The sequence below is a fragment of the Paramormyrops kingsleyae genome, chromosome 18, assembly GCF_048594095.1.
Source record: "Paramormyrops kingsleyae isolate MSU_618 chromosome 18, PKINGS_0.4, whole genome shotgun sequence".
NCBI classification, from domain to species: Eukaryota; Metazoa; Chordata; class Actinopteri; order Osteoglossiformes; family Mormyridae; genus Paramormyrops; species Paramormyrops kingsleyae.
The window spans coordinates 20,451,952-20,471,996 of record NC_132814.1 but is presented as its reverse complement, the minus strand read 5'-3'; the positions used below and the strand labels follow the sequence as shown (position 1 = coordinate 20,471,996).

General features: G+C 49.1%; 3 protein-coding genes across 9 annotated transcripts; 2 read left to right on the top strand and 1 right to left on the bottom strand.

Moving 5' to 3' along the window:
• Nucleotides 1-19: 19 nt before the first annotated feature.
• Nucleotides 20-8,292, top strand: nfe2 (nuclear factor, erythroid 2). Of its 4 annotated transcripts, none has more exons than XM_023798852.2 (4): nt 20-224; nt 3,108-3,186; nt 3,406-3,537; nt 6,517-8,292. In XM_023798852.2, exons 2-4 carry the CDS (start codon nt 3,139-3,141, stop codon nt 7,828-7,830), a joined length of 1,494 nt encoding a protein of 497 aa, XP_023654620.2. In that variant the 5' UTR covers nt 20-224; nt 3,108-3,138; the 3' UTR covers nt 7,831-8,292. The 4 variants fall into 4 exon arrangements, with proteins under 4 accessions (XP_023654620.2, XP_023654624.2, XP_023654625.2 ...); XM_023798856.2 differs by having other exon boundaries at nt 3,087-3,186; XM_023798857.2 differs by lacking the exon at nt 20-224 and adding an exon at nt 2,484-2,740.
• A 1,277-nt stretch (nt 8,293-9,569) lies between these two features.
• LOC111837071 (heterogeneous nuclear ribonucleoprotein A1-like) lies at nt 9,570-12,553 on the bottom strand. 3 transcript variants are annotated; one of them, XM_023798859.2, is made up of 11 exons: nt 12,400-12,553; nt 11,786-11,902; nt 11,552-11,698; nt 11,250-11,460; nt 11,070-11,162; nt 10,899-10,985; nt 10,748-10,801; nt 10,532-10,666; nt 10,322-10,438; nt 10,149-10,245; nt 9,570-9,871 (listed from the first exon to the last, which is right to left on the bottom strand). In XM_023798859.2, exons 1-10 carry the CDS (start codon nt 12,409-12,411, stop codon nt 10,160-10,162), a joined length of 1,059 nt encoding a protein of 352 aa, XP_023654627.1. In that variant the 5' UTR covers nt 12,412-12,553; the 3' UTR covers nt 9,570-9,871; nt 10,149-10,159. The 3 variants fall into 3 exon arrangements, with proteins under 3 accessions (XP_023654627.1, XP_023654628.1, XP_023654626.1); XM_023798860.2 differs by having other exon boundaries at nt 10,968-10,985; XM_023798858.2 differs by having other exon boundaries at nt 10,532-10,801.
• Nucleotides 12,554-13,129: 576 nt separating this feature from the next.
• On the top strand, nt 13,130-16,755 carry LOC111837072 (chromobox protein homolog 5-like). Of its 2 annotated transcripts, XM_023798861.2 has the most exons (6): nt 13,133-13,234; nt 14,133-14,224; nt 15,209-15,422; nt 15,748-15,976; nt 16,057-16,157; nt 16,549-16,755. In XM_023798861.2, the coding sequence occupies exons 3-6, from the start codon at nt 15,283-15,285 to the stop codon at nt 16,688-16,690; spliced, it is 612 nt and encodes a 203-aa protein (XP_023654629.1). In that variant the 5' UTR covers nt 13,133-13,234; nt 14,133-14,224; nt 15,209-15,282; the 3' UTR covers nt 16,691-16,755. The 2 variants fall into 2 exon arrangements, with proteins under 2 accessions (XP_023654630.1, XP_023654629.1); XM_023798862.1 differs by lacking the exon at nt 14,133-14,224 and having other exon boundaries at nt 13,130-13,234.
• The last annotated feature ends 3,290 nt before the right edge of the window (nt 16,756-20,045 follow it).

Here is a 20,045-nt window from a genome sequence, read left to right as displayed (position 1 = left end):
AGAGAGGGAGAGAGAAAAAGAGAGAGAGGGAGCAGGAGAGCACATGCGGTCCTGGGACTTCAGCACCAGTTAGTAGCACTTTGAGCTCCACTGGTTTCCAGCAGCACTGACAGCGAGCAGTTCCCATTTGCCAGTTCCCCCAGCCGCTCCAAAGGGATTATGGGCTGCATCTGAGGACCCGCCTGACAGGTCAGCAGCAGACGGAGCACGCAGATGTAGCTCAGGTATGCTGCTGCCGCCTCACTCCGCGCCTGTCTGCGAGAGCGCCAGCGCCTGCCCCGGCTGCAGGGGGGGCATGGAGCTGTCGCCTGGGGGGGTCAGAGCTGGGAGTTTGACAGTGCTGCTGCTTTCTTGTGCTTAAAACGTCATGAATGCGCGTGTAGATGCACCTTCAGCTGTTAGCCTCAACCTAAAGGAACCTTCAGAATAAGTTCACGCTTTGCAATGAGATGATGTTTGCTAAGTTAACGTGTAAGACAGAACTTATAGCTGCCAGCTTGGATTTAAACCTAATATTAGAATGTCGGTGTCCTGCCCTCGGTCCCGTCCCGGGGCTTCACGGACATTCGCCATGTTTTGTCGTTGCTCGAACCCCAACCAAGTCCTGATAAAAGCCGCATGACTATTTGAATTCTGTCAGCTTTCAGAAAGTACTCCTTTTTTAATTTTAATGTCAAACTTAGTCTCATCCCATTGCCTCGGCTAGGATATCACAACAATAATTTGTTTTATGTAATAAAAAATACAAACAAATATCAGTTCAGATGTCAATCTTAAGATATTAACTTTAAAATAGTTTAACATTAATGTCTTTATTCTGTGGCTCTGTACAACTTTTTCAATCTGGCTGAAATTTACTTAATGAGCAGTTACATTTACACTTAAAATAATGTGCATCATCTGTCTTTTAACTGCTCATCTTGGTCAGAGTCACTAGGCTTTCAAATAAAGAAGACACTGCATATATATGAAAATGCATATGTAAAAACTGTAATACTCAAAAGTCATTCTTATAAAAACGTGTAATTTTATCATTTGAAAAGTTTAACTGTCCTTAAAAAAATACTAATAATAATTAATTGGTGCAAGTGGGGGATGTGTTTCGAGCGCAGTGTGTATGCATTACTGCTGCTGGGTCTGCAGACCTCCGATAGCTTTTTAAAAGGTGTCTGGGGGGCTCTTTAGCAGGCTGGCTACACCCCCCCCCTACCCCACAGAGCTGCCCTCCTGGACCCCCCCTGCAGAGGGTGCCCTCTCTCCCCACACTCTGCCAGCTGCCTTGCAACACGTGGTGAAGAAACAGCACTGCTGTGCCTGGGTTCTGCGCTCCGCCCCAGAGGAAACGGTCGAGGAGAGCTCCCCATGGGGGGGTGGGGGGGGGGGCACATGTGTACAGATGAACATAAAGATGTTAACAAGCTGCCCCGTCGCTCTGTGTAGAGAAGCAGCCTGGATATCAAAGGGCACAGCGCCAATCCCAGACTGCCGGGGGGCCCGCAACGCTCACAGCACAGGAAAGATATCGCCAAGCGAAGTGACATTCCATCGTTTGGGAGATGAAAACGCATGAAAACGTGGTTATGGAGCCACCGCCATTAGAGCAGCTCGCGTCTCCATGATCAAGAGGCTCATATCGAGAGGCAACGTTTGCAAAACATGCGGGAGGAAGACTTGGAGCGACGTAGATCAGCCTCTTTAAAGCAAAGCAAAACGGATCATCGGAGCCACTTTTAGCAGAATGCAGAGTGCGTGCTCGACTTCTGTGTGATGCAGTGTAAATTTCACAAAGATAAATGTAACTGTAAATAGAACGAATAGCCGCAGTGGCACAACACCTCTACTAATTAAGTTACAATTGCAAAATCTGAGGGACACTGACAGTTCATCATCAGCTAAACCTGCATTCATTCCTCACAAACGGCCCACGCTGCTGCTCTTAGACTCATCCTGTCCATCCCACATCTTACTCAGTTTAATAGAACATGAGCCTTCAATGCTTCAAAGTAGCCAGCTTTTTTTTTCATAGCTGTACAGTAAATGGGTTGGGAACCTTCTACAGACCAAAGTCAGTCTACCATGGGTGACAGAGCGTGGTGCCTGTGATCGGAAGGTTGCTGGTTCAAATCCTTGGGTCGGCAAAGTGATGCTCAAGCAAAGACCCCTGAGCATGGCCCTTAACGTTCAGTTGCTCCAGGGAATATCTGACCCTGCTTTCTCAAAAAAGCATATGCTTTATATAATGATGAATTGGATAAAAGCGTGGAAATGTAATGTGAATGCAGTGTAAAAGGCGATATATACATCCTAAACGTGTGTATGCAGGCGTGAGCGATTCCAGCTAAGGGGACGGGCAGTGGGTGTAGGGTTGGCCTGCAGGCCCAGTGCACTGGAGCAGTGCTCAGGCACTGCCCTGGCACACCGAGCCGCCTTCTGGCTGCCGGGAGATTGGCTTATCAGCAGGGGGCAGAGTGTGGCCGCAGCGCGGCTGATAGGAGCTGCCGCGTAACGGAACTGCAGAACTGTGTCCTGCGTGGGAGCACAAACACGGAGCAGGCAGAGCGGGGGCCCGAAGGAGGCAGAGCGGGGGCCCGGAGGAGGCAGAACGGGGGCCCGGAGGAGGCGGAGGGCGGCACGCTGAAGCCGTGCCCCAGGAAAACGGCCAGTGCCTTAAAGGCTGCCTGCCACTGCTTAATGCCACTTTCCCAACTGCAGCTGCACAGCATGTATGGTTGTGTCACTGGTATAGTGTGTTTACTGCATCTTGATTGTTGGGGAAGCTGTTAAATGTGTAGTGCAGACCTGGTAACATTAGACAGACTCATAACTATATGAGTATGAGTATAATTGCCTTGCTGTATGGTGATTGGTTGAAAGGCTAGTGAGTATGAATATAATGACTTTGCTGTATAGTGATTGGTGGAAAGGCTAGTGAGTATGAGTATAATGGCCTTGCTGTTTGGTGATTGGTTGAAAGGCTAGTGAGTATGAAGTGTAATGACTTTGCTGTATAGTGATTGGTCGAAAAGGCTAGCGACTGGATGACAGGCTGGTGAGTATAATTGCTTTCCTGTATGGTGATTGTTCAGTCCCCCTGTCTACCCCTCCAGAACACGTGTTTGCCCAAAGGCCCAGCTCTGAATGTGTGCAGCAGCCAACTGTGTCCTACGGCAGCGGGGGGGCTGTGAGGTAAGCATCAGCAGCGGGCGGGGGGGGGGGGGGGAGGGCGGTTTGTTGTGGGAGGAGCTTGGTGTGGGAATTTTCATTCACAGCCAATCAAACGCTTTGTTCATTCAGTCGCAGGTGATTCAGGCTTGTGTGCATGTTCACTACGAGATGCCATCTCTGTGCTTCCGTTCTGTCTTGAGATTATAGGCTCAGTTCTGGAACATTCATCTTCTCCCTCAGGGGCTGGCCGTTCCAGGAAGGCTACATGGGGGGGGGTCGGTGCCGCTGTTCACCCCCGGATGCCGCCCACAGCGGAACCCCCATGATGCAGAGATGGACTTGACCTGGCTGGAGCTTATGTCCATCACAGAGGTTCATTACCACAAACTCATCATTAGCTTCAGCTTGCCAGCCTGCTTCAGCTCTGCAGCTTCCACCCGAAGTACACTAGTGGCCAAACCTGTGGAAACACCCAGCATTATTGGCACTACGCTTTAAAAATTATTACAGGGATATTGGCGGTAATGTTTATAAACAATCAAAGAATGCTGGCAAATATCATACACTGGGACGATTAAATAAGTAACTGGAGTAACCGGAATAAAGCTCTGCAATCCGTAAATATTGGAAGTGTCTCCACAATTTTGGCCACTAGTGTAAAAGCAACGGGAAATAATTTGCATCGCACTGCAAACACGTGCCACAAACTGTGAATTTGTGTATAGCTGTGAGTGCCTGCTGCACTTTAAAGGCCTTCCGAATGACAGGTAGGCATAATTAGATGTTATGCTTCTGACTAATACTTAAATGGCCCCGGAGCAAACTCAGGTAAACTGTACAACAAAGGGCCAATAGACTGACAGGAGGATGAAAGGGGGGGGGGGGGTCTCAGCATGCAGATAGCATGCACCGCACAATGGCCATCTGTGTCCTGGAGAAACCTGAGCACAGTTGCTCAAGCTGGGGGGGGGGGGCATCCAACAGGTGACTGGGTAGGGGGATCTCACTAATTCACTCTGCTTTGCCACTGTAATACATAATATGTCTTATTTTCAATTATTCATCTGCCCCCATTATGGCTGCAACCTGGCTTTCCCCCCCAAATTCTCACGTGGCACTAAAACGGCACTAAATCGTTTAAAGCTGTAGCTGCTGTCCTTAGATCGGAAAGATGAGACACTGTGAGAGCGGTCGATTTACCTCCACATCGGGGTCAAAACCAATGCAGCGCTGATGCGTTTAATATCATTAGTGCGATTATGCATTTAGTAATGCGACTCTCCGATCAACTGTAAGGGGAAAATGACTGTTTTAAATGTCTATAATTAGCCGGATTGCGTGAATAGGTATTGCGGAAGTTATTGTACAATCCCTGGAATGAAGACCAGAATCAAATGATTCCGATCTAAGACAGGAATCTTCCCTTTAATTAAACCATGTAAATTAAAAGATAAATTAAACATCCTAACCGTCGTTATTATTTTTATGCATTTCTAAGGACGCAGCTGATTATTTGGTCCGGGGTCCATTAGGGCTTCTTACCTGTCTATTAGCGCCGAATTGACGACACAATTTACTTAATTACTGCACTTAATTTCGTTTAATCTCCTGTTTCGGAAGCCGCAGCTGCCGCGTGCCAGTGTCATTCTGTAATTACATCTCAGTGTACACAGCAGTCTGCAACACTCTAGCTGCTTCGCCCAGACATTAGCGTATGTCAATTCGACCAAAAGTTTTACTGGAAAGCAAAATTATTTATTGTGTTATTTAAACCCACTTGATGTAACATTAATGCGAAGTGAATACGCCCTTGTGAAAAAAAATAGTGTACTAAAGTATTTACTTAAAAAAATACACTTCAAAAAAATATATCCTTTCAGCAAAGTCTATTAAGTGTGTTATATCCCTAAAAAATGTACTAAAGTGTATTCTTTTACAGACATACATTTATACAAGTGTGCTTCGGTGTACTTATAATTATGTTTAAATGCAAAATTTATTTTCTATAGGTTCTATTTTTTCACAAGGGCGTCTGTTTTCGTGAGCTCTTAAACGCCTATGGTGTAGTCTGTCCGAAACATCGCGTAACATCATTACATAAACATTAATACATAAACGTAACATTGGCACTTTCATATGGAATCCCCAGTGTTCTACATATGTTTATTAGGGTGTGTATTGTTAAAATAGGACACCGGCCAACATGGGACAGCTCTGTATGTGTTTAGTAATAGGTCTATTTTGTTCTTTCTTCTATATAGTGTTCAAGGAGCATTAATGTATTTAGAATGATATCATAGTTGGTATTAAAGACATTAGGATGATTCTGTAATTTTTTCCAGAAAGCAAATTTCCAGAAAGCGTTTTAACAATATTGATTCCCGGTACCTCTATTGTTGTGTCTAATGTGGCTATTCTATTCTATTCTATTCTATTCTATTCTATTCTATTCTATTCTATTCTAATGAAACCCACTAAATCGGCTATTTGAAGAAATAATAGTTTACCCGTTGTTGCTATAATAGACATATGAATATATCGTGTTCCATTTATTTATAAATTACCGATGGAAGTATAGATCAATCGAGCTTTTATATAATTAAGAACGTAAGAACATAAGAAATTTACAAACGAGAGGGGGCCATTCGGCCCATCAAGCTCGTTTGGGGAGAACTTAACTATAATAGATCAGAGTTGTTAAAATCTTATCCAGCTTTGATTTAAAGGAACCCAGGGTTTTAGCTTGCGCTACACCAGCAGGAAGACTATTCCATACTCTATAACTACATGCTGTGTAAAGAAGTGCTTCCTCAAATTCAGTTTAAAATGTTCTCCCGCTAATTTCCACAATTGTTCATTATAATAAGAATGACTGTGCCCTCATCGAACACCTCCTGGTTTAAAATTATTTGAATGATGGATTCATTACACCAATAAATCAAGTGAGACTAATTAATCAAGAATTCAGCTGTAAAAACGGAAAAAGAATGATGCTGGGAAACCGGGGTCTGATCACCGTCCCAGTCTCTCGGGAAAAACGCCTTTATCTGTCAGACGCAAAGCAAGGTTTAAAACTTTCATTTGTCAATGAAATAAATAGCTAGTGAGTACAGTCAGAAGATCGTAGCTAGCTCATTGGTTAGCAGAACATACTGCTTCAGCATCTCCTACTTGACGAACATGTTTAATTTAATGATTAGTGTAGTGACTGTTTGTGGCCAACAGGGGGCCTATACAAATGCGTGCTTTGAGTTGCGGTAAACACTGCTGGCTCTATTGCTAAAAGTAGGTAATGAGTGGATAGCGCTGCCTTCTCTTTCCTTTTTTCATTGTCTTTCTTCATCTTTGCAGGAGTTTGAGACTCCCAGTGAACACCAGTTTGAGTCCAGCTCCTACCAACCAGTTGAGCCGGCAGCGACCATGGGGACCTTTGGGATAAGCCAGTCCCCGGCAGAGCCCCTCCTTCCCAGCTGCGGGCCGGGCCCTGTCACCACCTATGATGGCTCTTTCCCTGATGCCATGCCCTCTTGCCAGCGTGTGGGGAGCAGCATGGAGACTCTGTACGAGCGCCCGGCCCTCCACCTGACCACCAGGGGAGTTCCAAACCAAAATGCTCTACAGTCACCGCTGATGAACCTGCTGGACCACTTGAGCTTCACTGGGGCCAGCAGTGGGCCCCCGAGGCTGGACGGCATGGGCAGTGCCCAGGTGCGCCTGGCAGCGGGCCACAGAGAAACTTCCAAACTGCAAAGCGCTCCCGATGACCTCGAATCGGACTCGGGTTTGTCGCTTGGCTCCACCCCTCCACTGGCGTCGCCAGGGCACATGGTGACAGGTGGTGCTGCCTACGTCGGAAGTGAGGTCACTCAAGGCTATGGTGACAGGGAGCCCCTGGAGAACACGGCGGAGCACTGCAGGGTGAGGCCTGACCTCTATTACCCAATGGAGTATCAGCATCCCATAAGTAGCTACCCCTACCCTCCAGCCTCCTCTTCTTATTACCCAGTACCAGATAACTACCCCATGATCCAACACCAACGGCTAGTGCAGCCCAGCTCCTTGAAACACCAAATTCTGGCACCTGGCTTCCACGACTTGCACCTCAACGGACCCGGATTGTCGGGCAACCGAGGCGCTTCCTGCCGGACCACTTACGGCAAGCAAAAAATCGCGGCGGGGGCATCGGTGGCGCCGCCCAGAGGAGACAGCCCCCTGAGCAGAGATGAGCGCAGGGCCCTGGCACTCAAGATCCCATTCCCACTGGAAAGGATCATCAATCTGCCGGTGGACGACTTCAACGAGCTGCTGGCGCAGTACACGCTGAACGACGCCCAGCTCACGCTGGTCCGGGACATTCGCCGGCGAGGCAAAAACAAGGTGGCGGCGCAGAACTGCCGCAAGCGCAAGCTGGAGAACATTGTGCATCTGGAGGGGGAACTGAGCCAGCTACGGGTGCAGAGGGAGCACCTAATCAGGGAGGGGGCGGAGTTCCAGCACAGCCTGGCCCTGGCCCGGCGGCACCTCTCAGACCTTTACGCCGAAGTGTTCTCTCAACTCCGAGACGAGGAGGGCCTGCCGTACTCGCTGGAACACTACTCTCTGCAGCAAGCCAATGACGGCAGCATCTTCCTGGTGTCTCGTAATGCGGCAGAGGCAGGAGACTGATCCTTGGACATTTAAGTGAAGTTTTATAGGTCGGGTTTTTATAAAGAATTCAGTATCATTAAACAGTCTGACTCAAGACAAATTCATTGCCATCCAGGACGTTGCAGGGTCGTTTTATTGCAACTGCAACTGAAAGCCTCCCATTCGAGATCTGGAAGTCCAGATGCAAACAAGAACTGCCTTTGGTCCCCGGAAACCCCATCCTGTTCTTTTTTTTTACCTTTGATACATTTTGTATAAATCTTATATGCTTTAATAGGCACCGTCTAGTTTGCTATGCCGTTAACTGCTAATTACTTTTCAGGTCAAAATGTAAGAACTGGGCTGGTCCACAAAGAAAAGCACCAAGCGGAGTCTGTTCTGATTTTTATTGGTAAAACAAACTTAGAAATAGGGCTGTACCAGCAGCCTTTAGTGTTAAAAAAATAAAATTCTTCCACTTTAAGATGGACCTGCAAGAAAGGAGTTTCAGCATCGTACAGCATATGCAACTACTGGGGACAGTGTCACTCCTAAGGACGACTATGCCACCACCAAAAACAAAGTATATTTATTAGAAATTGGGCCTATAATAGTTGATGCCGACTTACCTGTACATTTGTCACGTTGTCACACCCCGAGACAGCTCCTCGAAATTTCCTACAACGATGTTAGGAAAACAACAGATGTTAGTGACCCAACATTCAACAAGTATAAACAAGGGCACCAAAAACATTTTAAAACAGACAGAATACATACATTTAAACTTAACAGGGAGCTTTCAAACACTGAGTTATAGTAAGATGGACTTTCTATAGCTGTCCCCATTGAGAGCAGCATGCCACCACGAGCTGGTAAGTCACTTTACAAGCTCCAAAAACCGGGAAACAGGATATGATGTGGATTTATGAGGCAGACATCCAAGCGGAGAGTGATTGGGTGAAGCAGAATGAGGGGCACATTACTGGGGCGTTTCTGCCCTCAGGAGACCAGGTCCCTGTCAAAGGCCTTTAGTAACTGAATCCGGCCCATTTGGATGAACAGCTGACTGAAGGAACACAGCAATTTCAGGGTGACGACCTTGGAAAGCAGGCAGAATCTGTTCTTACCTAGCAATAACCCTCTGCAGCTCCTGCCTCCTAGTCTGGGGGACCCGCTGTCCCCTGTCTCGGTCCCCTTCTGTCCCTCAGCTGGTTTCCATGGCTACACTCTGCATTCTCGTCTCTCCTGTGGCTGCTGATGTGGTCAGCGGATCTAGACCTCCACGCGGATCTAGACCTCCACACAACTCTGTCCTCCTATGAGCAGCCGATGCAGGCTCCACACGCGCTTTTGGCACCGATGTTCAGATTACGGACACTGTCAGTCCCTTCTCCTCCTCAGCATAAACAGTGTGGAAAGTGTCGGCAAGTATGAGCGCTACTCGGTTGGGGGGAGGGGTAGGGGGGGCGCAAGCTCAGGCATCAATGATCCCATGGGCTTGTAGCTGTCATGGAAGGTAGAAAGTGACCCCCTACTGGCCTGGCAGAACAGGGTCCAGCTCTCCCCTTGCATGAAGCTGGTCGCCAAACTAGAGCAGAAATGCCAAAGCCCAAAGGTCATGCCTACACTGTCCTCTGAGCTCAGCCATGGTGACAGCTGAGTCTCTGGGTCACTGTGGGACACCTGAGAGCGCTGCCTGGATGGACTGTGCAGACCAACTAGAGCCACGGCGGACATGGGATCACAACCTCACAGCCATAAATACAAGAACGCACAACTCATAAAAAAACGGAAAGATGGTTTATTTCCACTTGATTGGTTGCAGTTACATTAAAACCACCACAAGGGGTGCCAAACAAAAAAGGGTCTACATTTAAAAACGTATTGGAATGCTTACTTTTCACAGAAACAAATAGCAACTATAAAAATGCTGCTTGACAGCAGACACACATGAGCTCTGGCTATTGCACGTGTCTTGGTGAGACCGCTGTAAGCAGCCAGTGGAGTCTGGCTGAGCAGATCTATGGTTTAACCTGCATCTCGCCTGTCCCTTCCCTCGCTGCCTTCTAAGTACTGAGTCCTGTTGAACAATATGGAACAACATTGTTAAACTGGGCACTGAAGTCATCAGGTCTTCAATAAGCAACAGCCTCAACTCATTCTGTTAAGTGTCAATCACTCGTTGCAGCCGATTGAGGGTCACATCTACGCTAGCTTTAACTATTTCATATTGCAGATCAAAGTGGTTCCAAGTTTACTCCTAGCTATCAGTGAGTGACAGTCTTTGGCAAAGACCCCTGACCGCAGTCATGTGCAAGTCTGCATCTGCTAGAAAGAGGGAGACTGTGCGGACTTACCTCCAGATCACCTAGAACCTCCGGCCAGAGCTGCTGCCATAACCACCGCCGCCACCACCACCACCGCCGCCGCCGCCACTGGACCCACCATAGCCACCTACAGAGGGCAGCAGGTTAAGCTACTGCAGACGAGCAGCGTCTGCCGGCCAGAGTCGTGCTCGCGGGGGACCTACCGCCATACGGACCGCTGTTCCTGCCCCCAAAATTGCCTCCTTTCATGGGGCCATAATTAGAGGAGCCCTGGCTGTTGTAGTTGCCGAAGTCGTTGTAATTGCTGCCCCCAAAGTTTCCTGTGTAGTACAGACAGGTCATGTAGGCCCAGTGGCAGCATAGCACTAAGCCAACATTAGCTTAGCCCCGGCGGCTCCCCAAGCATCACTCACCACCACCAAAGTTCCCTCCTCCGTTATTGTAGTTGTCGTATCCCCCGTTTCCGCCATACCCGCCCTGGCTACCGTAACCCGGGCCTCCGCCGTAGCCACGGTTGCCGGCGTAGCCGGGGCCGCTGTTGTAGCCACCTGAGATATTCACGGCAACATCAGACATCTCGTAGCATCGCAGCAACTCGGCACGGGAGCAAAAGTCGGGACAAAGCTCACCATCTCCGCCAAAGCCGTTGTATCCATCTCCGCCACCATAGCTGCCGCGGCCACCTGGGGGAGGGGGGGACCGCAGTCAGGTCAAGGTGCCCAAAAACGGAGTGGGGGGGTCAGAAAGTCTAACACACACTGCGGCGGCCTGAGGACATACCACGGCCACCGAAGTAGCCATCGCGACCAAAGTCGTTACCTCCATAACCACCACCTCTGCCAAAATTACCTGCACCACCCCCACGGCCTGCGAACAGAAGGGAGATTAATAAGGTGAGCTCACAATAAGAGCGGATAGGATGCAGCGGGCCTGCGGGTGGCTGTGTCTTACCCCTCATGCTCATGCCAGAGCTGGCCATCTCTTGTTTCGAGAGCGCCTTCCGCACCTCACAGTTATGGCCGTTCACTGTGTGGTATTTCTGGACTGTAAAAGGGTACATTCGCAGGCGGTGAGTATTTGAACGAGTCAGCATGAAGAGCCACAATATACCGGTGGGCTCGGTGCACTCACTGACTATCCTGTCCACAGAGTCGTGGTCATCAAACGTAACGAAGGCGAAGCCCCTCTTCTTGCCGCTGGCTCTGTCCGTCATGATCTCGATGACCTCGATCTTGCCGAATTGCTCGAAGTAATCCCGCAGGTGGTGCTCCTCTGTGTCCTCTTTGATCCCGCCCACAAAGATCTTCTTGACGGTCATGTGGGCACCCGGTCTACTCGAATCCTAATGGGTGCAGGGCATAAAGCCATCACTGAAGCCCCGAATCCACACCTATGCATACAGCACCCCCAGGTTTGGCTGCCCCGGGACCCACCTCTCTGGAAACCGCCCTCTTGGGCTCCACCACTCTACCATCCACCTTGTGTGGACGTGCCTCCATGGCCGCGTTGACCTCGTTCACAGAAGAGTAGGTGACGAAACCAAACCCCCTGGACCTCTTTGTGTTTGGATCCCTCATCACCTACACAAAGAAAGGTGTCCGAATGGTTTTAACACACAGTCGGGTCCCCAAAGTATGCAAACGCCGCCTGATGCAGGCGCCACTCACCACACAGTCTGTAAGGGTCCCCCATTGCTCGAAATGCTCCCGCAGACTCTCGTCGGTGGTCTCAAAGCTCAGGCCTCCGATGAAAAGCTTACGGAGTTGCTCGGGTTCTCGGGGTGCCTGAGGAAGGAACGGAGCCGCGTTAAAGGAGCTTGGGAGCAGCCTCAGACCATTCAGAACGGCCAGCTGATCTCAGTTCAATGCATTTACGAGGTTAACAGTTATTGCGCCTGGTGGAGACGCGCAGCCGGCGACGGAGGGCTCATACAAAACGGACCGGGCTGGAACAATGGCCCCGGCCAAGGGGGAGAGGCGACGCCGACAGCCAGTACTCAGCATGGCCACGTGGGACGATTTAAACAACACATCAGCCAAAACCACCACATTAAATATAGGAGGTGCGCGGTAAACCGCGGTCGGAACTTGCTCAGCGTACGGAGCCGCGTTTTCAGGCTACGCAAAGTACGGCCCGAAATCAAAATGGCGCCGCATGGTCTACGCCTGCGGGCGGACCGGCAACAAAGGCGCCCGCGAGTGCCACCTTGATTCAACATACAAATACAACACGACATGCTCGGTAAATAATTTCCATTACACGAGTATACGCAAACACTCACCTCTTTCGACATTTTGCGTTAAAATTACCGTGCCGACAACCTCGCCTACTTCACGCAAAACAGATCGCTCGTCACCTACGGTGTACGCTATGTAGAAAGGAAAAGCCCGCCCATCAAGCACTCCTATTGGTCATCTATTCCCGCTGTGTCAAGAGTGGTGCACCCTTGTCGAACCTGATTAGTTAAAATCTTCATCAATTACGCCCCTAACTGTTTATCGATCCACTAATATTACGTCTTTCAAATATGTTCCCGCGCATGTAAACGCTGATAGGTCAGTTTACAAGTTCAGGGGGGTTGGTTTTGAGGGAAGTAGTAGTAGTAGTGTTCAGCCGAAAAAGCTTGTTTGGTTTGTGTTTGGAATCGCAGTTACATTTTATAAACAGATACATGTCTCAAAAAATATTCGTTTGAATTTCATTTAAACAATGTTCAACCAATGTTCATCCCGGCTCTTTTCCCATATGAGAGATTACTTTCATTAACCTTTAGTAAACTTTAACACATAATGTCTCAAACTGAATGAAAATAGACGATATAAGAGACAGGATGCCCATGCCGTACATAACATGTAATTCTCCTTTCAGAAGCATGCTACTGATTAGTATAATGCTTAACTAAAATTTGCAGCTATATGGTCACGTTTCTCAGTCAACAACAGACAATGGCGGAGCGGCACCGCGAACATTGGTGCGTGCGTGTGGACGTATGCACGTGTACACGCGCGTTCGCGTGGGCGTGCGCAGCCCATCATTGTGCGTTTGGCGCGTGCACATACGGAGCGCCGGTAACTGCAGCGGTGGAGGGAATCAAGGAGGGAGCCGGGCACAGCACGGTGAGTCAAACGCCCGGGCGGATCAGCATGCCATGAAATGTGCGCTGCAACGTAAGGTTGCAGATATCTTATGGGTTTCGGAGCATTAAACCGATGCGTTACACGTTGGTCGGTAATTGAAAGAATACGGCAGAATCTGTAGCTATATGCGGCGGAGCGGCTGGGGATGAGAACAAAAAAAGATGGGGGATGTTAGACAGGCCGAGTGGCCAATCAGAGCCTCGTGTAGGTCGAGATGGAGCGGCAGATGATTCGTGCTAACCAATCACAATTTTAGTTGGGGGTGGAACTTCCTGAGAGGGATTTAGTGGTTACCATGCGTGTTTGTATGGAAAGGGGTTCATATTTATAAACTGCAATACATATGTTTTTGTTTTGAGGGGGAACTTGAGTTGTTGAACGAACTACACTATTGTACCTGTCATACAAATGTGCATGAATACATGCGCCCTGCGTTCTCAATCCTGCGCTTGTTTGGATTTTGGTCTGTACTTGCTGCAGCCACTAAGGCGGGATTTACCCTTTAATAAGAAGCACTGTGACACCATCTGACCAGAATACAGCCCACAGATAGTAGCTTTTAAACGCTAACGCGTTTTCTTTTAGGAAAGCAGCGTGATCGCTGGTCCCTTTTCTGTAACTCATGTTTGAATACGGAAGCACGTTTGCTGCGTGTCCCCTACTTTATAAATAGACAGGGTCTCTCCGTCGCTTCTTTAACACAATATATTACTGGTTAATAAACAGCAATATATTTCTCAATTCATTGCCAGCTACTTTCATCGGACATGCTGGGTTTTAGTCGTTCTCGGGAAGTGGAAAAGTCAGGATGAGGTCCCTGAAACTCAGATGAATGAGACCTCGATTGTTGTGTCCTCCTGACTTTAATCTGTTTTAGTGTGAAGCCGAAAGCTGTTCGCTCTACATTGGCGACCCTAAGCACCTGATCCAGCACTCATCTCTCTGTTAATCAGGCACCTGAGTTCTTTTGTAAGTACATTCATGTCCTTAAAATAAACTTTGATCCTGGAGGCTGGGAACTTTAAAAAATATTGGAATTGTTAGTCACTGTGGCCATTTAAGTCAAGGTAGCAGCAACCTGGTGAGTTTAAACAGTCGGTGTTGCTTAATCCTCACTCTGGCAGCCACACTAGGGGTGGTCATAACATAATACTAGAAAAAAAACCTCTTCCTCCCTTGTTCTTCCTAACTGCCAGATCCAGACGCACCGCATAAGTTGTTAATGTAGGCGACCAAAAAAAGATCTTTATTTCCTTAGAGAAACCACGTTTTTAAGAAGTGGGCAAGGCCAATGTAACAGACAAAATGATATTGCCAAAATGCACAAAGGAACTTTAATTTAAAATGAAAAGTCATCGCTATCCTATTCCTTATGTAACACAGAACAGTACAGTACACAAATTACTATAGGTTTATGATCAGTTGCCGTGTGAAACAGTTGCTGTGTTTTACGGTTGGCAGACACATCGATAAAACATCGTATAGTGATTATGAACGTTCATAATCGTCATCAGTTTGAGCATCCTGAGTATCGTGATATAGCCTAAACCCTTGTTTCCTTGCATAATAAGCAGTTATAATTTTTACATGTCTTCCATCAAGGTGTCAATCTGTTGTTGGTGTCATTTATCAGTATAACTGTCAATGCTCTATAAGTATTAGTAAAACAATTCAGTCATTGTAATCAGAAAAACCTGTCATAGTTTACTGTTCTAAATTACTTTTTAAATATTGTGATAAATATCAATATCTGCAACTCTTAAAATATTGATTTTTTTTTAGGTTATTATGCCCAGTCCTACTGTTTTTATGGTTGTAGATGTTGATATTTGAAATGTCCTGTAGGTGTGCGCAGGTATAAGGGCACTGATATGCCTGTATCACTTGTTGAAATGCGTCAGTAAAACTTAAATCATTCTATTTTTCTCCCCCCCCCCCCCCCCATTTCTATAGCCAGGAATTTTTATCTTCCCTTCGTTTGCGAGAGGGTTCTTCGCTCTACACCTTACTGTTTAGACTTGTGAACCATGGGGAAGAAGAGCCAGCGACGCCCAGATGAAGATTCGTCAGCCTCTGAGGAGGAGGAGTATGTCGTGGAGAAAGTGCTGGACCGCAGGATAGCGAAGGGCAGGGTGGAGTACTTCCTAAAGTGGAAAGGCTTCACAGAGTAAGGTGGTCTCCCTCTTTCTATGCATGGCTACTGTGTGGGATTTGTGGACATTGATGCATCTGAACTAGTGCTTGGACAGAGAATTCAGGGGGGAAATTGTATATTTACGAAGGCAGCTAATACTTCTTGAAAGCCTACAGAAACTTGGTCAAGGAACCTACTGAGGTCTTGCATACAATTTGAATAAATGAATTTGCTGCACTGAAGGGAATGTAATGTGGAAAAGACTGTTACCTGGGGTGATGGACATAGCCCATTGCCCCTGTTAGTGTCTGCACCCCTCTGACCCTGCGTGCCCTTTTCTGGGACATGGTGTTTAAAGGAAACACAATACATGGGAACCAGAGAAGAACCTAGACTGTCCTGAGCTCATAGCTGAGTTCATGAAGACCTACAAGAAAAGTGGCAGTGGAGATGGCAAGTCCAGCGGAGGGGGGGCCCGAGCCACCAGCACCGGCTCGTCGGGGGTGCGGTCCAAGGATGGCACCGCCTCCAAGAGGAGGAACTCAGCTGAGGAGGAGGGTAGCAGCAAGCCCAAGAAGAAGAAAGAGGTATGCTGTGATTCGGCGCCCTCTAGGGAGCTCTGAGAGGATGGCAGGGGATGTGACCGCTTTTTATCCCCCTCATTCAGGATGAAATTCTGATTGCGAGGGGATTTGAAAGAGGCCTGGAGCCAGAGAAGATCATCGGGGCCACAGACTCGTGCGGTGACCTCATGTTTCTCATGAAATGGTCAGTGTCCCACAGTCACACAGTCTGACAGACCACACCAGCAGCAGGCATGTCTGCTTTTTCCATAGCTGCTATTAGCGCCGTTAGCACTGATCGCCTGCCATCTTGCAGTGGTGGACACGGGGCCGCTAGCTGCCATTAGCGCCGTTAGCACTGATCGCCTGCCATCTTGCAGTGGTGGACACGGGGCCGCTAGCTGCCATTAGCGCCGTTAGCACTGATCGCCTGCCATCTTGCAGTGGTGGACACGGGGCCGCTAGCTGCCATTAGCGCCGTTAGCACTGATCGCCTGCCATCTTGCAGTGGTGGACACGGGGCCGCTAGCTGCCATTAGCGCCGTTAGCACTGATCGCCTGTAGTCTGAGAGTCTTCCCCTTCGTCCCCCTTGCAGGAAGGACTCGGACGAGGCTGACTTAGTGCTGGCCAAGGAGGCCAATCAGAAGTGTCCGCAGATCGTCATCGCCTTCTATGAGGAGCGCCTGACGTGGCACGAGGACGGGGAGAAGAAGGAGAAGGGAGCTGTGAGCGTGTGAGTGGGGGCAGGCCTGAAGACGGACTCGCCCCCTCACCGCCTGCCCAACCGCCCCCCACCCCCACCCCCCACCCAAAGACTCCTTTTTATTACTGTATAAAAACAGGAAACCAAGCTTGGCGATGGAGGCCCCCGTACCCCCTCCATGGCTGCAGCATCCGCGAGCCTGGGGTGGGGGTGGGTCCATGCCAGGTCACCTGATTAGATTAGTAGGTTAGTTTGTCAGTGTTAGGATTCTCTGTGTGAATGAGGTAAAAACGGCCCCCCCCAGGCCTGAGGCGGCATGCGGCGACCCGCCACCAGGTGTGGGACCGTCTCAGTTACTGTACCCATGTGGCTCTGGGGGCAGGAGGGCCGGCCCACTTGTTCTTTGAGAAGTTCCTCTCACTCTTCTTGTTTCTTCTCTCTCATCTCTCTCTGTTGTACCCGCCATCGTGTTTGCCGAGATTTCTTAGTGGGTATCATCCTTTATGTTAAAGGAGCAAATCAAACCGTGTGGAATTTGGTGGAGAGACTCGTCACGTAATCTGATGTCTCTTGGAGGAGGTTAGTGTTTCTCTGGAGGTTGTTTTCGTTTCTGTGACCGTGCTTGCACATGCTTGTCTTGTGATGTCATACAGGGCAGAAGCAGTTCAGACCTCCAGCTCCGAACCAGGGGTCCACGTGGGGGTGCTGTTTTGCATGCAGGTTTATTGGCCCAAACAGGCTTCCGTCTCGCTCCCTCTTGTTGAGCTGGTCATGTTCATATTGGCAGTGATGAGACTTTGACAATCAGCATGAAAGTCGCAACTGCCTTGGTTACTATGCCAACAGCAGCAGTGCAGAGTGCAGTCGCCTGCAGGGGGAGTGCTTAGACCTTAAGGCAGGGGTGGCCAATCTTATCCGCAAAGGGCCGGTGTGTATGCAGGTTTTTGGGATAACCTGTAGGTCAGCTGTTCAAACCCAGGTGTGAAGACTCTTTCAGCCAATCAGTCCTCTAATTAGTAATCTAATTAGGGAGTTGCAGTGAAAACCCGCATACACACCGGTCCTTTGCGGATAAGATTGGCCACCCCTGCCTTAAGGTATGCAAACCTCAGCAGCGTGTGGTTTGTGGGGCCCTGTCAGTTACAAATACCTTTGCTTATAGGGTTCAGAGCTGCCCCCCCTCCCCCCCCCCCATACCCCACACAGCCCCACTTCCTGTACACTGAGCTGCCGTTAGCGCATTAGCATTCGCTAGTGGCGCTTCATCGGCGCCGGTTTCCTCTGCTCTACAGTCTGACTGTGCCGATGCCCACTGTCGCTGTTCGTACAAGGTCAGCTCCTCCCTCTGGGGGCAGTGTTCTGGTCTGTGACAGTTTGAAATCCTACAGCCCCCCCCCCCCCCCCCCCCGTTTCAGGACAAACACGGGGTCGCTGCCCCATGCGGCCACTTTGAACTCGTCTTTTTGTACCATGTGACGTGACATCATCCTGTCCCCGTCTTCCGTGTGCTGTGTTCAGTACCTTTTATTTTTTTATACATTTATACTCTAGTGGATACAAAAACCCACTGCGTTGATGTATGTAAAGCACCACATCCAGCCTTCATGCATTTTATATGTCTTGTATCAAATCCTAGTAAATAGTTTTCAACATTGTAAATCTGTCTGTGCTCTCCTGTTTCTACAGTTGTGTCTAGTGCTTTTTTAACAGTTAAATGCTCTATGACTTGAATATACAGATAGATTTCCTTTATGGTAAACAGTTGAACATTGTATATTTCTGTATAAACTCCTTATTGTTGGTCTCCTGCCTATTTGCTGTTTGCTGTATCATTTTTTTTAAATGAATGAAGATAAGTTTTCGTGGTTTTTACTCAATCCGCTGAAGAATATGCAGGGTTTGCCTGTAAGCACCAGTAGAGGGCGGACTTGGTCAGTTGAGCCAAAATGGAGGGAAAGCGCATCCCTGATGGAGGCCAGCTTACTGTCTTCTGCACATACTGTTTGTGTGGCTTTTCCATGTGCTAATACTCTCCAGCCTCTCGGTACGTCGGAGGTACGTCGGAGGCCTCACAGGCTAACCTTGTGAGGTTAGCCTGTAAAAGGAGGGCCTTATTTGCCAAACGCAGGAGAACTCTGGGTTTAGATGAATCTCGTGTTGTCCCTTTTTCTGAGGGGTGCAAGTGAGGTTTGAAATGTAGCTTTATTTGCCACTTGTACAAGTAGAGGTACGTTGAAGTGTGTTAATTTTCACATCCCATCATGCTCTGCTTTTTAAAGACACACACACACACACATACAGAGGTGAAAGTGAAGCTTGGGGTCTGAGCCACAGGGTCAGCCATCCATCCTCGAGCATTTTTTGGGGGTTAAGGGCCCAGTGCAGAATTGCCCCCCCCCCCCCCCCCCCCAGCAGGCGATGGAGCCGGCTCAGTGCTTTACTTAAGGCTGCAGCAGCTGTTCTGTTTGCGGGCCTCGCTGCTGGTTGGCCCAGTGCACCGTGGCCTGGTGAAAGCTGGGGCGCTGTCTACAGCAGCGGCTGGCCTTTGGTTCAAAGGGGGGGGGTTTGTTGCATTTCGGGAGCATCTCTGGCTGATATCGGCCCCACCTAGCTTTTTCTGCTTGCGTTCACCCTGTGTCGCCTGGGAAACGGCTCTGCTGGTCATGCATCCCATGAAGAGTCGTGATTTGGCCTCAGTGACGCCCCCCGCCCCCCCCCTCCAGGAGTGCCGTATGCCTCTGTCCTCAGTGTGTCCGCACTGCGCTGGTCCCGCTCTGGGTAATTCGACGCCCAAATTGAAGCAAACACAGCTCGCGTTGTCTGCCCGCCTCGCGGCGCCTGTGGAATTTTCTAGAAAAAAAGCCGCCACACTGAATGGAATGCAAGACTCGGTCGTAAATTAGCCACCACAGGGTCTGGGGCCCCGATGTGGGTTTAGTGTGTCAGACGGGTGGGTCAGAGAGGACAGAGAACCAGCAGGGGGTGCTGGGCGTGAGGCCCCAAACGCTCGTCCGGATGTTTCCCTGCCGGCCTGCTCTGCCCTCCCCCCCCCCCCCCCGCCGCAGTGCCATGGCCGTCTCCCTCACGCTGCGCCTCCTTACTAACAGCGGCCCATTACCATAGCAACCACCCAGCATCAGCTGCAAACAGCAGCGTCGCTGAATGGCTCCCCGCCCTCCCTCCGTGGAGCGCTTCACTGGCTTCACTGGCTTCTGTTGGGCCAGAGACGGGGAGCTTTTCTCCTGCCTCTGTAGATGTTCCTCTATAAACTGCTGTGAAATGTTTAATAAAGGTCTTATGAATAAAAGAGCAGCCATTAAAAATGCATGTGCTGATTAGGCCCCCCTGGGCCAGGCTGTGTTTATTTAAGGGTTTCAGTGAGTACGCCG